This window comes from Pterocles gutturalis, unplaced genomic scaffold, assembly GCF_000699245.1.
Source record: "Pterocles gutturalis isolate BGI_N339 unplaced genomic scaffold, ASM69924v1 scaffold14732, whole genome shotgun sequence".
NCBI lineage: Eukaryota > Metazoa > Chordata > Aves > Pterocliformes > Pteroclidae > Pterocles > Pterocles gutturalis.
This window is the reverse complement of record NW_010108145.1, coordinates 9,761-25,591: the sequence shown is the minus strand read 5'-3', so window position 1 is coordinate 25,591 and position 15,831 is coordinate 9,761. Positions and strand designations below refer to the sequence as shown.

Below are 15,831 nucleotides of genomic sequence, written 5' to 3'. Positions count from 1 at the left end.
CACAGCCTTCAAGTCTCTTAACACACTATATATGAAGGGAACCAAATAATGGGAAAAGATGCATGGCTGTTAGTAGGATCAGTCTAAACTAATATATTTTGTGTGTATTGCCACACAAACCTCCTGAAGTCCACTGGACCCCATCAAAACTTTCAGCTTCTTTGAGACGAGAAATATGACCCATTGTGGACACAGGTTTAGTGTCTTACCATTTTCCTCGTGGCAATACTCGTGTCCTGCAATGCTGCATCTCCGAAAAACCATTTTATTTTCAGTGAGGGTTCCAGTCTTGTCAGAGAAGATATACTGAATCTGGCCAAGGTTTTCAGCAATATTCAGTGCTCGACACTGAATTGTCGAGTCTGTTTTCTCATGGTAAAAATCGATGTCATTCTGTATTAAATAAATTTGTCCCAGTTTGACAATTTCAATTGAAACATAGAGAGAAATTGGGATCAAGACCTACCAAAATAAAACATTGGTATTAAATAAAAATAAACCCTTTTGCCAGTTACAAACATGAAGTAGCTCTACTGAAGCTGAGGAGTTACTTAAAGGATATAAATGGGATCAGACTATGACCCGTGTTCAAAGCATACTGAAGTTACCTGTAATAAAATGATCATCGTCCAGAACATATTGAACCCTGCTAATGCTGGAGGAATTGTTTTCCCATCTGGCTCAGGGATATTTAAAAAAGGTATTTCTGAATACCTGCTTAACCAAATTCCATGGCCTTGAAAACAAGAAAAAGATAAAGTGAGTCAGTTGTATGTAAACCGTAACAGAATACAGGGTCATGGTGTTAGCTATTATATTCTGCAGTTCTTTACAAGTTTTTAAGCTACCATTCTCTCTCTTGAGTTTTTCCTCAACCTCATTAAAATTAATTAAATATCAATGCACACATTAATAGATACCTCACATTCATTTTTATCAATAGCACATGTATACAGCATATCTCAGAACCAAAGGAATACTAACTACACACGATAAACACTTTTTTTATTCCCCGAGGAAAACCTCTGGCAATTAATTGTATTACCCTTGCTTGTCCAGATTTTAGGTAACCTGTGAGCACCACGTCATTATTATTCAGTGTAGTCTGAAGTTTTTTAAAGATGTTTTAAACACCTTTTTGATTTGTCATAAAAGCTGGGCTGTTTAGATTTACCCACTATTTAACCAATCCCTAAAATACCAAGTCCTTACAACTCTAGTCACACTAGGCCCTCCTCACAACGCTGTACATGCATCTCACATTACCTGAAAAATCCCAAGAGAAAGTAGGAGTTTTGTAGAGCAAGTAGTGAAAGAAAAGAGAAATTAATTGGAGACCTAAGAACTTGTACCAGGAACATTCTTCTTGACCACACTCCAGATTAAACACGACAACGTGAACTAAAACCTGGCAGCACCCCCAGTTGCTAGGGAATTACACATGGATAAAGGCAGTTTCTGAGACTGGCTGTTAAAATGAATCAGCCTCAAAATAAAACACTAAGCATTGTAGGCTTAAAGAGGAAAATAGCAGAAGCCTGATGATTCTCACTTACCTATTGCACCAGTTAAACACATCAAAATTAGAAGCAGAACACACCAAAGAATATCAGTGTTCACTTTCCTTTCCAATTTACTGTGCTTGTAATGAGGGCCACTGTTATTCAACATAGTTTTGGTTTCATGACCTGTAACCACAACACAGGTTGAAATTGTCTAACAGCAGGTATCAGAACCACAAGTGCTTTATATTTCTAAAGCTCTGGGAAACGGGACATTTCTGTTAACTAATACATCTGAACAGAGAATATAAATATCAGCACACTACCTGCTCCTACAATATATGAATTATGTCCTAAAGAAAACTAAACAAACTAAACCAAAATCTGTCATGTACACATTAACTTTTATATTGTCAATATTCGTTCCTATAGAAACAATCTAATTATTGATGTTTTCTATATTATTTCCAATATTTTCTACAAAATCCTGCACCTGCATTACAACTATCTGGCCCAATACATCATACTGATTAGTTTAAAAACCTCTGACATTTGATACAGAACACTGAAGATGAAGAACAGCACTAGCTTCAGTTTTGGACCGGAAAAAAATCCTAAGCAAGCCATGCATCTCCGTGTCCATTTCAAAACCCGGGTTTACCATCACAGCTAACAGCTGAGGACAAGGAGCTGTTCACATGGAACAGAGCTGGCCTCCCATGAATAATCAGACATATCCGTTCTTTACATTGTTAAAATATAAACAAACTTAATCCAGATATGCATTCTTAACATGTCTAGCTACAGCTGCCTTCTACCCTAGTCAAACTTTTGTGCTCCTAATTCCCCTTCGTACAATACTGTTCCTTAGAGCATATAACTCTTGTTTGCAAAGCAATCTGTGAAAGCCAGGGTAGCTCACTAACCTGCATAAACCACTATGCCTACAACAGCTTCTGTGTTTCTCACTGTGCATCCTCGGAGCAGTAAGTTATCCTTGCTGAGGCCCACTCGATCCTTGTTTGAATGCTCACTGAAAAAAAAAAAAAAAAAAAAAACACATTACATCAGCTGTAGGACCCCAGTGATGACCAGTCAGGCTTTGTAAAACCATCAGGCAGCAGACTGCTCAAAGAAGCTGATAGTCACTGACTCCTATTCTGACATTTATGATTGGACATTTCAAAAAGAATGGGTTAACATGCATGCAGATCACCTTTGAAAATCCAGGTATGCAGGCACTGCATTAAACTTTTCTCGTGTTTACAAGCCTAGCATATGAGAAGTAGGCAACACTATCGAAAAGAGCACAAGACAAACAGTGGAATCTAAAAGTCCACGACTTCTATTTGGATGGCCAACATCAGAAATAATTTGAACAAAATATAAAATCCCATTTTAAATATACTGTGAGCATTGTTACTCCTGTGGCATACTTTCAGTGCAGGTAGGCCCACTGTTTGTCAAGGTGTTTCCTCAAAGACTAAGATTTATACATATTTATTTTTCTTTTCATATTTCTAATGTTTCAGTGCCCACAGGGAAGAATATAGACATTATAACGCTCAAAAACTGAAAATCAGTCACCCTATGAAATAGTATTTTGCTTCCCTACTGTCTACAGAAAATGATAAACCCATAAGAAGAAAAGATACAGATAGGCACATTGGTCAAAAGGAGTTTGATCAAGTCACTGATGGTTACACAACACAAATCAGAGTAGGAGAGGAAGCCAGTCTTTCCCATTTCTAACTCTGAGCAATGCAGCCTGGCCAATCAGGCCATGGTCTAAACCAAATACTGTAGATATCAATCATATGTTATTAAAAGCAGATTTGAAGCAGCTATTTCAAATATGGAATACACCATTGCAAAACAGCCCGAGCTAAGATATTGAAAATATTCAATACAAAATAAAAAGCACTAGCGGGCTTTCCCAGTTCAAAATCTGCTGCTCAGAAAGCCCTTCTGGAGCTCTATCTGTTGGGCTGCACTCAGAAATGTAGTGGTGCAAACTGACTTCTATAGATATTGTAATTTTTTAAAGCAAACATTACAAGCTCTCCAAAAATAAGTAAGAGCACCAAAGCAAATGATAGTAGTTTAAAGAGCCACCAAGCCTACTTACACAAAGCCTCGGAAGCAACTGAGGTCGTTGTTTGGACTTTCACACTCTATTCTACTGGAAAATTTTTCTGGATCAATTTCGGAGACCTAAAGCCATAGGAAAAAACCCCGGAGAACTCAGACAAAAATTGATGGAATTTAAGAACATAATGAATTCATAAGTTCAGATATTACTATCTGGCAATTCAGCTTGGAAACTGTAAGTTTCTGGTGTTGATGATCTGCTACCCAGCATAAATCAGACTTCTACAGCACAGAAGGACTTCCTAGTAAATATCAAACCCTGGCAAATATCAGTTGAATTGCCGATATTTTAAGAACACTGGAGAGGAGAAAATGGGTGGAAGAGTGAGGAAGAAGAAAAAAATGCAGTAAGAACATCTGAAAAGCAGATTTCCCATAGGATTTTTTTCATGATATGGAAGAAAAAAAAAGAGGCACTGTCTTCTCTGCAAGCAGAATTTCTTCCAAACAGCTGTTGTTTCCAATATCATGACCAGAATGCTATCTGTGCTAATGCAAAGAAAGCAGGTAGAACTTTTTAATGATGTTCAAGCCTTACCAGAAGCAAAAAAAGGGCTGTTACGAAAGACTACAAGTACACATTGCAAATAAAGAGCAAACAAAGTCTTCAGTGAAAAGCCAAGCAAAACACATACTCTTTATTAATAAAGAATGCAACCTGACAAGAAGTAAGAGAAAAAACAAAAGGCCTTATCTTTGGAATTACCTACAATTGCACTTACAATTTAATTTCAATTAATGGCATATGAGCATGCCTCTAGCATAACAGACACTAGGCCCTGGTATAACAGAGCCATTTCCAAGCTGAGTACCTTCCACTAGCTCTTGGAAAGTAATTTGCTTTGCTCATTAGAAAAAAAAGAATGACCAATTTAAGGTTTCAAGTTCCAAGGGTAAATCTATAATTCCCAGATGTAATGGAATACATCTTCTACATAACTATATGGGTCTGAGAAGGCTGTAATCCCATAATTGTGTGACTTCACACTGGCAGAATAGCAACTGTGAGGTTAAAACACAATTCTGTAATAGAATATGAAACTCAAAAGACATAATATTACTAATATGTGCTTTGTTGGCTTGATTAAAAAGACTTTTTGCTATGTTTTGCTGTATTGATTTGTTGCACAGTATTAACCTGAAGATAATATGAACACAGCCTTAGACAGACAATACCTTCAGACTCTGTAAATTTAATGAACTATGAAAGACCTTTCTCATGTTTATTTGTACAGAAAGTCCAACATTTCTGTAAAATGTTAGACAGTGTAATTGATTCACATTTTTCAAGCATTTCATACTGTACAATGATTACACAAAAAAAGAGCACAAAGAGAACAAGAACTACCCCAAAAGGAAGTAAAATAGCCAAAGCAGTTGATTCTTTTTTTCTACAGCCTGGAAACTGTCTCCAGATATGCATTCCTGGTGAAAGCATCTTATTTTTGATGGACAACTAAACCATTTGACTTGGTCAAACAATTTGTAATAGCAGTGACAGTGTTAGTAGGAGCTTCTTGCAATATACCTTGAAATAGCAACCACGTAAAACTTGGGGTGTAACCTATAGTGGGCACAGAAGTTATGTCTACACTCTACCACTGTAGAGGTGACAACAACTATGTCCAAAAGCAGGTATCTTGATATGGGCACCCACATCTTCCTGACTGTAAGTTCATGGTCTATACTTCTTCACTGTAATATTAACTTTGAAAAGCAAATATTGAGAGTAGAATATTTTGCACTTTATTTCTTGAGATGCTTTCCTATGTTTCCTGGCACAAAAGAGAATATTTTCTATGGCAGAACTAAAATTACGTGGATTCTAGGTAAAGGTCCCTAAAGAAGGGGGACAATAAAGATGGGAACTGAGTAAAGTAGGTGGGAATGACAGGCCTTGCATTAGACTCTCTCACTGGAATAAGGAAAGAGGCAGCTTCCCAAGGCCACACCTACTGCTTTGGCCATGCTGTGTTCCTGACAAACTATATGGTTTGATAACATGGCATGGGAATGGAGTGGGTGCATGGCCAAGATAGAAGAGGAGACCTGGCAACTCCTTTTATTAGCTTGGCTTCTTAGGCTGCCTGGAAGAAAAGAACAGCACTTTCCTCTCCATTAGGTCTGAGGACGCTGCAGCTAGGACTGGACTCTGTCATTGACCACACAGGCTGAGAACGAACTGACCGCTGCAGTCCAGTGGCCTCTCTTGTAACAGGAGACATTCCCTGCTCACAGTGACTTGGTGCTAATGGCATATTAGCTTCTCCACCCCAGTGAATCTGTGCTTGGTTCAACTAAGCATATGAGGTGTGTAAGGAAAAGGATATTAATCCCTTAATGGAAAGCAATACTTTAGTATCTTGAAAGCACCAGAACAATGTCAGCTTGTTCACTAAATACAACATTATCTTCAGGGAGCAGGTCCTCAGCTGTTTTGTGTGAATGCCAAGATAGCTGGAGACACTATGTTCTGTGCCTTGTTACACACTTACCCAAGAAGCCTCAAGTTACTTTCCCAACTTCTTTCCTGTTGTCATTTAAGCACTTAAAAAAAAAACCCAAACTATTCTAAATTGACAAAATATAAATTTGACTATGACAGTTTCAGCTACAGTTTCACACTTTAATTTTGCCTTGCTTTCTCTTAAAGGAATCCCAAGTGCAAGAATAAGTGCCCCACTGATAACCTTTTTCACTGTATTTCTACTTGCTCAGTCACAAAGACCTAGGACATTAACACCCTCGCAAATAGTTTTAAGTCTTTTTAGACCTTGTTTTCAGATGTTCTTTAATTTGATGTAGTTTATTCCTATTCTTCTGAACTTAAGAAACAGAGAGGTCAGGAAGTCAGCCTCTTACACAGAACTGCCAGAGTCTTATTCAGCCCGAGTTTATAAGAACAAAGCTCTGGCTGAAACTCAGCTGGCAGGGCACTAGAGGTCTGTGAAGTTGACCACGGCTCTACATTCAGAAACCATGCAGTCCTGTCAAGACCACGCTACAGTGACAGTTTTTTTTTCTTTTGTATTTGAGGACAAAAATTAACAGCCTTGAATGGTGAAGGACTTGTTACTTTTTTTGGACAGTATAACTCTCCATAGCATCTTGGTGCAAGTTTTCTGGCAACAAAGAAAACGGTCTCTTTCTTGAGTGAGACTGAAATCAGTCCTTGGTAGCAGGAGCTAGTATGAGATCAGAGCCACTTCAGTATGATGTAAATTTGTAGAACCATTTGAATTTTGCCTTATGTAATGATACCCATATACAGAAAGACCAAACAGTCCTTTCTGCCTTACTGTCTTAAGATTAAATCAAGAAAAAAAAAAAAAAAAAAAAAAAAAAAAAGCATGTCACTAAGGGGATAAGAAATAGTTTTGTTCATTGATATCACATCACGCCTTTAGTATTACCGTACTTGCTAAGTAACAGGGGAGACTTAATGCACAACAAGGTATTCCTCCTCACTTTCCCACCACTGCTGACAATTCACAGGCATTTCTGGCAATTTTATCTCCAGAGGACTAAACAGTCTCTTCTTATGGACAGCACGGAGTCTTCCTGCTGTTGTTTTCAGCATGGTGTTTCAGCAGCAGAACTCAGTACCAGGTGTGCTGAAGACTACAGCAATGACAGGATTCTTTGTTCTTTTGGTATCATCTTCTCTGTGCCAGCCTCCAGCATTCTGTCCACTAGGTATAATACCAGATAAATTTTATTTGTCTGGTATTAAAAAAATGGCAGTCATCTCTTCAGTATCTGAAATGGCCTTTATGAATTACTTACAAAGCCTTAACCATGTGGCTTCCATGGCTGAAAAGCATAGATCCACTGTTTACCCACTATTACTTGGTACTATAAACCCTTTGAGACTCAGTGATTCTCAGTCTTGAAAGGGGGAGATGACTCAGTTAATGCTGTTCATGCTTGTAGCAGAAAAATTCTAAGTGTTCCAAAGGTTTTATAAATCCTTGAAGGACTAGAATTGGAGCTACAAATACATTTGCAATATGACAAAAAAACAGTGAAAGAGAGAAGATAATATCTGTCTTTCCCTCTAGGTCTTTATACAGCACAGAATTCCCTTCTAAAAAATTCCAATTTGTCACCCATGACATGATATGCACCATAAATGACTTAACTGACATTTACCTGAACAGTTATTTTTACTGGCTTGTATTACTTGAAATAGATCTTTCTCTGGGTTAACTGAACACACAAAGATTTGCTCCAAAGTAACTCAAGTAACAACTCAGAACTATGTTACCTAATTATTTTGTTTTCAGATGGGGATTGCTGAGCTATAAAGAATTAGGCAGTTCAGATGGCTGGGTTGTTTGGGGTTTTTTAGCTGATAGTTATGTCAACCTTCTTACACTACTAGAAATGCACAATTATCACCTGCTCTGAATATCCTCTCACCACCTGCCTCTGCTTTAGATTGGTTTCTCCATCAAGGCCTGCCGTTTCAATGTAACAGATCCCATCCAGGTCACTAGAATATAACAGCACCATGTCGGCAGGAATGATTTCATTACGTGAAAGCCGGATGAAGTCCCCAACATTGACATTTTTCCAGCATTCATCCATGTATTTCTTCTCCTTCCTGAAATACATATAAAACCAGTAATTTTTTACAAACGCATGAACTGAAAGCTCAGAAAAACACACTGTAACTAGAAAATTACTCTAATAGTTAATTTATGCTTCCAAGTCATTAAAAAGCACTCTTAGGAGACAATCTACTAGCTCAAGGTGAATTTAATTGCATAGAATCAGCTCTGCGGTCTAAGCCCTGTTTTTCTGGGAATTACATTCCAGACACCCTTCCAGAATTATTTTACCTCTATTTAAAATTCAGCCCACTTACTCCCTGTATTTTCATTATTTCATGACAGCAAACTGTTTTCAGGATTTCTCTTTAGGTCACCACTTTTGCTTGCATTTATGCAGCCAAGAACAGCAAATCTTCTTCCCTTCTGAGAGAGCCTTTCAAAATGTCTGTCTTTCAAGATAATTAACATCTACTAGTAAGCAAAGAATATTCAGCAATCACTTCACTGATGCTCTCATATAAATACTTGCATTTACAGGCTTTTAAAATATTTTTTCCATTAATTTTGAACTTAAGGTACTAAGAATCTGTAATACTCGGGGAAGTCAATAAAAGCTCAGTATTGAGTTGAAATTCTTTATTAATATGAAATATCCAGGCATGATATACATAAGTTTGAACTGCTTCCGACTTTCCATTTATAGCTGCTGTTCTGTCCTCAGCTGAGATGAAGAATCTTCCTTTTATGTAATCACAGTAGTTTATTGCAAACACAATCAGGTTTAGGGTGGTGAACAGGATGCAAGGTAACAAGCAATAAGGAGTGCTTGACAAGCTAGCCAGAGGCACGCAGTAGTAGGCTACTGCAATACGGGTGATGAAACACACCTAGAGTCGCTTTTACAAACACTGCACAGGTCTGGATGCAGCACGTTTCTGTACGAAATATTACTGCCCCCTGTGACTGTCCGGCTTTTCTGCCTTACATAGACTAAGCCTAGAGCTATGTTTAAAGAGAGGAGCATGAACTCTCCACAGCCTTTGTTTCTCAGTCACCCAGATTAGGGTATAGTCTGGGCTGTGCTAGGGCTGTCTTCCACATTGTGCTTTGCTCCCAGCAACTCATTCTAAGCTGGCCAAGAAGCACACTCACACTGGGGAGTTGGGAAGTGCACTCAGCTTCTACAGCGCAGACATAAGCTAACAAGCTTCACTACACGGCCATTGTGTGTAGGCTGGCACTACTAACTTTAATGAAAGTGATAGCTATGTAGAATGCTGCTGATAAATAGTGACATAGAAACAGATGCTTCTCATGCCAAAGAAAATATCAGAAAAATGTATCAAGCTTTGCACCTATACCTTTTAGACCTGCATCATCTGACAGCACCCTTTTGAAAATGCTTGTCTACAAACAGAAGGGAAAAAGCCCACATGATTAATCAGCATAGTGATAACAATTTCTCCAGTGAAGATAAGGTGGAGGTAATTACATTGTTTTCAAAGTACAAACAAGGCAAAAACAGGAAGCAACAAAAGCTGACATAAAATTAAACCAATAGAAGCCACATCTGTTTTCTCCTCATGCTCATGTCAAAATGCTCATCACTAGCTTTCTACACAGATGGAAAACTGTTGAAAGCATGTAAAACTTAAAGCTACAGCCATGTCTATCACAAGATGGATGGATTCAAACAACACTGCAGGAATTAACTTTTCATACCAGTACATTTCCTTGAAAATAAAGAAGGAAAAAGAAAAAAAAAAGTGGAAGGCAAAAATTCTAAAGTAAATTAACAAAAAAACAAACTAATAATAGAGGTAAAGAGGAAAAGGGAAGGAAGATTTGCTGAAACCGGATGTGACTCACTTACTGAAGGTATGACTTGAGGTTTGATAGTTGCAAAGGTTCTGACAAAGTAACTCCATTGAGGAGACTGAGCAGACTGAAAACTAGTGATTTTTTGTTGTTGTTCAGAACTACCCCTCAGGTATTGAAAACTACATCAGCATAACTTTTTGTGTAGGCCAATTTACCCTGAAACAAAGGCCAAATGAGTCCAATTAGGGTACAACACCAACTGGAGCAGAATGCCCTGGTCACTCCACAGCAGCACCCTTTTACCTCACCCTCCAAACAGGATGGAAAGGATTTGAGAACTCAGGAGGGTGGTGGGGGAAAATTACTTCCACAGCCAGCTTGTATCTAGAAGAGTTAGAGAAATCATTTACAGAATGGTAAGCAAGACAAAATAAGCTCATAAACAAAGAAAGCAATGGCATCACTAATGTAGTAAGATAAAAATATCAGGTGAAAACCTGTCAAATTCTGCCACTGATTCTACAGGAATTTTTCAAAGTTAACTGGAATTTGCAAAACCACTGAAATATTTGGAAATTAAAGATTGTGTTACAAAGCAACCCTTTGATTTATCCTTGAAGTAATTAGATTTAAAAAAGGAGAAAAACGCCAGTACTCTCGCATCCCTGTATTTTTTCTAACTACCATGTATTTCTCCAAAAACTACAGAAACATATTTCTCTGTGCTGCCCGTGTTTAGACTAGCCCTCAGGAGATGGCAAATATTTCTCTTTTAAATCACTACCTATTTAATAAATGGGGGACAAAGTATATGATGCTTCTTTTTACTTGATGCACCTGGACAAGTCCAACTTTCTTTTTGCCAGGCTACAGTCTGTAAAAGGAGAGGAGAGGAAGAGGGAGAGGGAGAGGGAGAGGGAGAGGGAGAGGGAAGCTAAAGGAAAGAAAGAATCTTGTAGAAAGGTTTATTCTTTCCAGATCTCAATTCCATAAAGAAAAACTGGATATCAAATTATATCTGGATTTCAAATATATACAATATTTTTCATGAACATGCATTTCTAAAGAACAGTAGCTACAGCATATCTACATGCAAGGCTTGGAATGAAATAGAAATACATTTGAGAGAGAAGAAAAACATATCAGCCAGTGAAGTTATCCCTCCTGCTGCTGATGCAGCAGATAGATCATGTACATATTCTTTATTCAGTTCAGCATAGTCAGGCAAAATTTTAGCCATCTTTAGTAGTAAGTCAGTGGGGCAATAAATGGATTTTTCCATCATAGTCACCTCACCACAGTTCTACTGAAATGACACGAACTACATGATTTTACTAGATGCTCAAACAGAAATGCCTTATACTTTGTGATTCATGGCTATTTAAATAAGATCCTACTTTGAAATAACAACTTGCTCAAAAGGTACAAGGATTTGATAACTAAGTATTTAACATCATATTAACAATTACTAACTAAAGTGCACATTAGCACATTTTATTGTTTATTGATATGTTTTATCACTCCTCAAGGGAAAGATGAGACACGGAAAAAAAGCAGCTTTCCTGGAAAATCAGCTTCAGGCTCTTGTATTTAAGGCCAAATACAATAATTCTGACCTATCAAATGGATAAATTCCAGAACTCCAACAGGTTGAAAATCCTGTAACTATGGATGTCAGAAATTTGCTATAAGCAAAAGCAAATGGCAGGGGGTGGAAATTAGATCTGCCAAAAAACCACAGAAACTAGCATCTAGTTGCTCAGAAAGATTTATCAAGTCACTGAGACTGGAACATTTTGTCATGGACAACAGAGCACAGTGAAACCAGTTTCTATTACAAACACTTCACTTTGTATAAAAGCAAGTCTGAAAAGAGTTCAAGAAGGCAAAGATCACTGGTCTTTCTGAAAATGCACTAGGCAAATTACCTTCAGATACAAACACGCGGCCTACCAGCTTTCAAGCATGACAACTATTGCCCAGTTATGTTGAGATCGCAAGAAGAGTCATTATATTGGGCACTTGTCTCAGTAGCCACATAGGTATCAGCTACTAATGTGTAAGCGAAGTTATACAGACAGCATGTACAACGTACACAACTTCTCCAGATGAACAAATACACAGCAAGAAAATAATTGGAAATTGTATTGAATATTAGCTAGTTCTTCATCGTGTTTACAATTGATATGACTATTCTTGATTAAATGCATGCACTGGAAGAGTCATTATAATTTTTAAGGGATTCTTATTAAACAAGTTAAGAAATGCTGAATCCTAATGTGCATTTAATGGAAGCTTAAGATAAATCAGCTCACACATAGTGAACAATCATTTTTGTTCACTATTAAATCATAAGATTTAATTCTCCTGAACCATGACTCCAAGCTTACTTGTAAAATGAGATTATACTATGTCAAATAATTCATGGCAAACTAAAGAGGAAAAAAAAAGTTACACAACCTAAATACTTAAAGGCACAAGAAGGCATTTTTACAGATGACTAATATGGCCACTAATTAGTACACATTTGTGGTGATGGGGAAGGAATCAATGCAGAAAAGATTAGAACTTAATTCTGCTTCACTGATATTGGTATGAGATGGCAAGTAACACAGAGTTTTCAGGAATATGGATATTGAATGCTTCAGCTTTCTAGCAATGAATTCTTTCAGGGCACATGACAATTTACAGCAGAAATAATCCAGTTTCTCCCTTAAGCCTTCTCTGCAGACACGAAAAAGAAAGAAAACGCTTATTTTCCCTAATAGTCTAACTACTTGCTCAAATTTTTATAGGTTGAATAAAGTGTTTCTGAGAAAGATGCTATATACATTAGTGTCTGCAGAACAAAAAGCCGTTTGTTTTTCCTGTGATGATATAAAATGATAGTCCATACATTTTCTATGCTTATGAGCTAGCTCTTAAAATACCAATAGAGTATGGCAAATGCCAGAAAGCTGAAGATTCAAGCTTCTGAGTAATATCACAATATATTTAATGGTTGTGTAGTACCAGATTGCAATTGTGCTGCATGGGCTGATTAAGGTCATCTCCACAGCAGAGTTTAGTGTTTGGCATAACCAGGTAGCATATTAAATTTTTAGAAAAGTTTATTTTCAGTGTATTGCCTTCATTAGGAAAAGGTATGTCTTTAATGAAAAGAGGGAGCTTTAAATGTTGTTTGGCACTACAGGAATTACTGTATGTTACTGCTCAGACCTTAGTGAATTTGTTAAAGTGCCTAACTGCCAACCAGTCCTCCCCTATAGGTGCTATTTGCGATGGCTACTACAACATATGAAGAGTGATGTTTTTCAAAATACCTTTCTCCCTGCACGATCACAGAGCATGAAAGAAAAGATAAAGGAAGTATAGTGGACCCTTTTTCTTGAATTTTACAGGATTTGAATGAGTCTCAGAATATCCTTTTATGACAGGTATAAAAGAAAACAATTATGTGGGCAGCACTGACGTGCACTACAGGAAGTTTTTTGACAGTGAATTTAGAATATGATCAATTCGCATTCCTGTCTTTTTATTATCCATGCATAATAACCTTCTGCCAGTGAACCTCTCACAGTTAGCACACTCCACTCCTGACCTGCACCTACAGTCCTGTAATACTGCAGTCCTGCACTAACATTTGTTAGGATGTGTGATGCACTCAAACAGAAGATTATCTCATTCTGTTTGGGGAAATGTTATTACATTATGAGTATGTCCTAATACCATTAATGAGCTTTACCAATATAGTGATAAATCAGCAATCGTTGAATTTCCATGAAGCTCACAGTGATTCTAGAGGAATTAAAAATACACCTTTCAAAACAAATGCTATGTAAAATAACGCTTAACTAGTCAAACTACATTGGTTAATACAGTACAAATTCATGCATGAAGACTCTTGCCTCAACCAAAGAATAATTTTTTTCTGCAAATTTTACACTAATTTAACATCCATCTAGCAAAACTGGTAATCAAGACTAGTCCCTGAGCAACCTGATCTACTTAGACTTACTTTGAGCAGAGGGTTGGACTAGATGACCTCCAGAGATCCCTTCCAATTTAAATTATTTTATGATACTATGAGTATACAGAAAGTAAACCAAAAGATTTATCAACAACTTTTTCACACGTACTCATAATGAAATAATAGCGACAAACCAGAAAGACTGTTGTCTCTTACCTGCTATATACTTTGGTTAGTAAGTTGTTTATCTGTTTATCCATTTTATACTTAGAGTAATCTTCCAGACCATCTTTCACTGCAATAATTGTCAGAACCACTACTAGAGGTAGCATTGTAATTTCTTTTTGGAAGGCTTCAACCAGAGGAACCCAATTTAGGACAACTAGAAACAGGAAATACAAATTGGCAACTCTGAAACAAAGAGAAAATATGAGTTAGCTGTGCTAGGAGAAAGTCATCCTTACTCCCCCGCTCCATGTTATACAGACACCTAAGTTAGCCGTAATTTATAATTTCTTCACCCCAACTGCAATTTAAGAACTAAGGATCCATAACTCTCTTTTCACTCTCCAATCAATAGGTTACCTAGCTGCACAGATGCTTAATATGCGTGATCAGAAGATGCACAAACCAAGAATTTTCATGTATTTTCAAACCTGTCCTTCAGTCATATGTCTTCTAGTGAGGCTTTGGTGAACTTGCACTCTCTCAAATTTCCAGATCTTTTAAACTTAATTTTATAATTTCCTGGGGGAGATGACATGTTTTTAAAGGAGAGCAATCCCACAAACTCTCTGTATAACTTTATAAATCTGCAGTCCTCCAAGCAGAAGGAGAATGAAAAAAAATGGCAACAGAGAAAGACATGAAGGAAGGGGAGAAATACATTTGCAGGGAATGAGCTGAAAATCCTACTGCAGATTGCTGTGTGGCAGTTCTCCAAGAGTAAGAAATATTTCAACAATCCGAAGAACAGAATGAGTGGAAATTACATAAGCTGTGGAGAGAAGGATTACCCCAACACTGATGATACTCAAGAGACTTTGTCCAAATAACACAGATGTCTTCAGAAGTGATAGACAGGTCAACAGGAAGAATAATTTTTGAATATCCATCTATATAGTAACACAGATTTAAATAAAAGGATTCCACTCCAGAAGAATTACCACAAAAGGAGTTCATTACCTGTGAAATTGTTCAAATAAATTCCGTGGTAAAAAATTCAATAAAGTATACTTAGTAGTCCGTATTTTGTTGTTCATGTACAGTTTTGATACTTTTTCATACTCTTCCTTAAAATGGCCCAAACAGGGTATCACTATCCTATGTTTGCCAATAGTTTTTGATGATTGATAGCATTTGTTACTTGAATGACAGCTGCTGCTACCTTCTCCGCCCTCTGTAGATATCAGTCTCTGCCAACGGTATCGGGCCCAGCGGATGGGATCTGCCATTGCGCCTAAAACACTTTATAATCCAAGGAGCGTCCTCTATCTGGAAACATGTTAAAATACAGCAAGTTAAGTAACAATTATGTAACGGCTTTTCAATGAAAAAGTCACAGTTACAGTTTTAGTTAAGCCTAGGAAAAAAGACATTTCCATATTTTCATTTAAAAAAACCCAGACAGTTATGTGAGGCCAGGAATCTCTGCTTCAAAGGTTGAAATTATCTGAGTTTCTTCCGCCTTCTCAAGATTCTAGAGTTTTATTACTTTGTATAAAACACACCATATTTTTCTAACAGCACCTCATGTAAGCAGCCCGCCCACCATTTTCTTGTGCTGTAGTACGGTGAAAAAGCAGACAAGCTGCTAATTCTGCAGAGAACA

General features: G+C 37.3%; 1 protein-coding gene across 1 annotated transcript; it reads right to left on the bottom strand.

The window, feature by feature from the left end:
• Positions 1-209: 209 nt before the first annotated feature.
• LOC104460780 (probable phospholipid-transporting ATPase VD) lies at positions 210-15,454 on the bottom strand (the record flags this gene model as incomplete). The annotated part of the gene is made up of 8 exons (XM_010072525.1): positions 15,186-15,454; positions 14,217-14,411; positions 8,055-8,259; positions 3,631-3,716; positions 2,429-2,535; positions 1,557-1,688; positions 609-736; positions 210-462 (listed from the first exon to the last, which is right to left on the bottom strand). Coding segments are annotated over exons 1-8 (1,375 nt in total), but the record flags the coding sequence as incomplete, so codon positions are not given.
• Between the last annotated feature and the right edge of the window lie 377 nt (positions 15,455-15,831).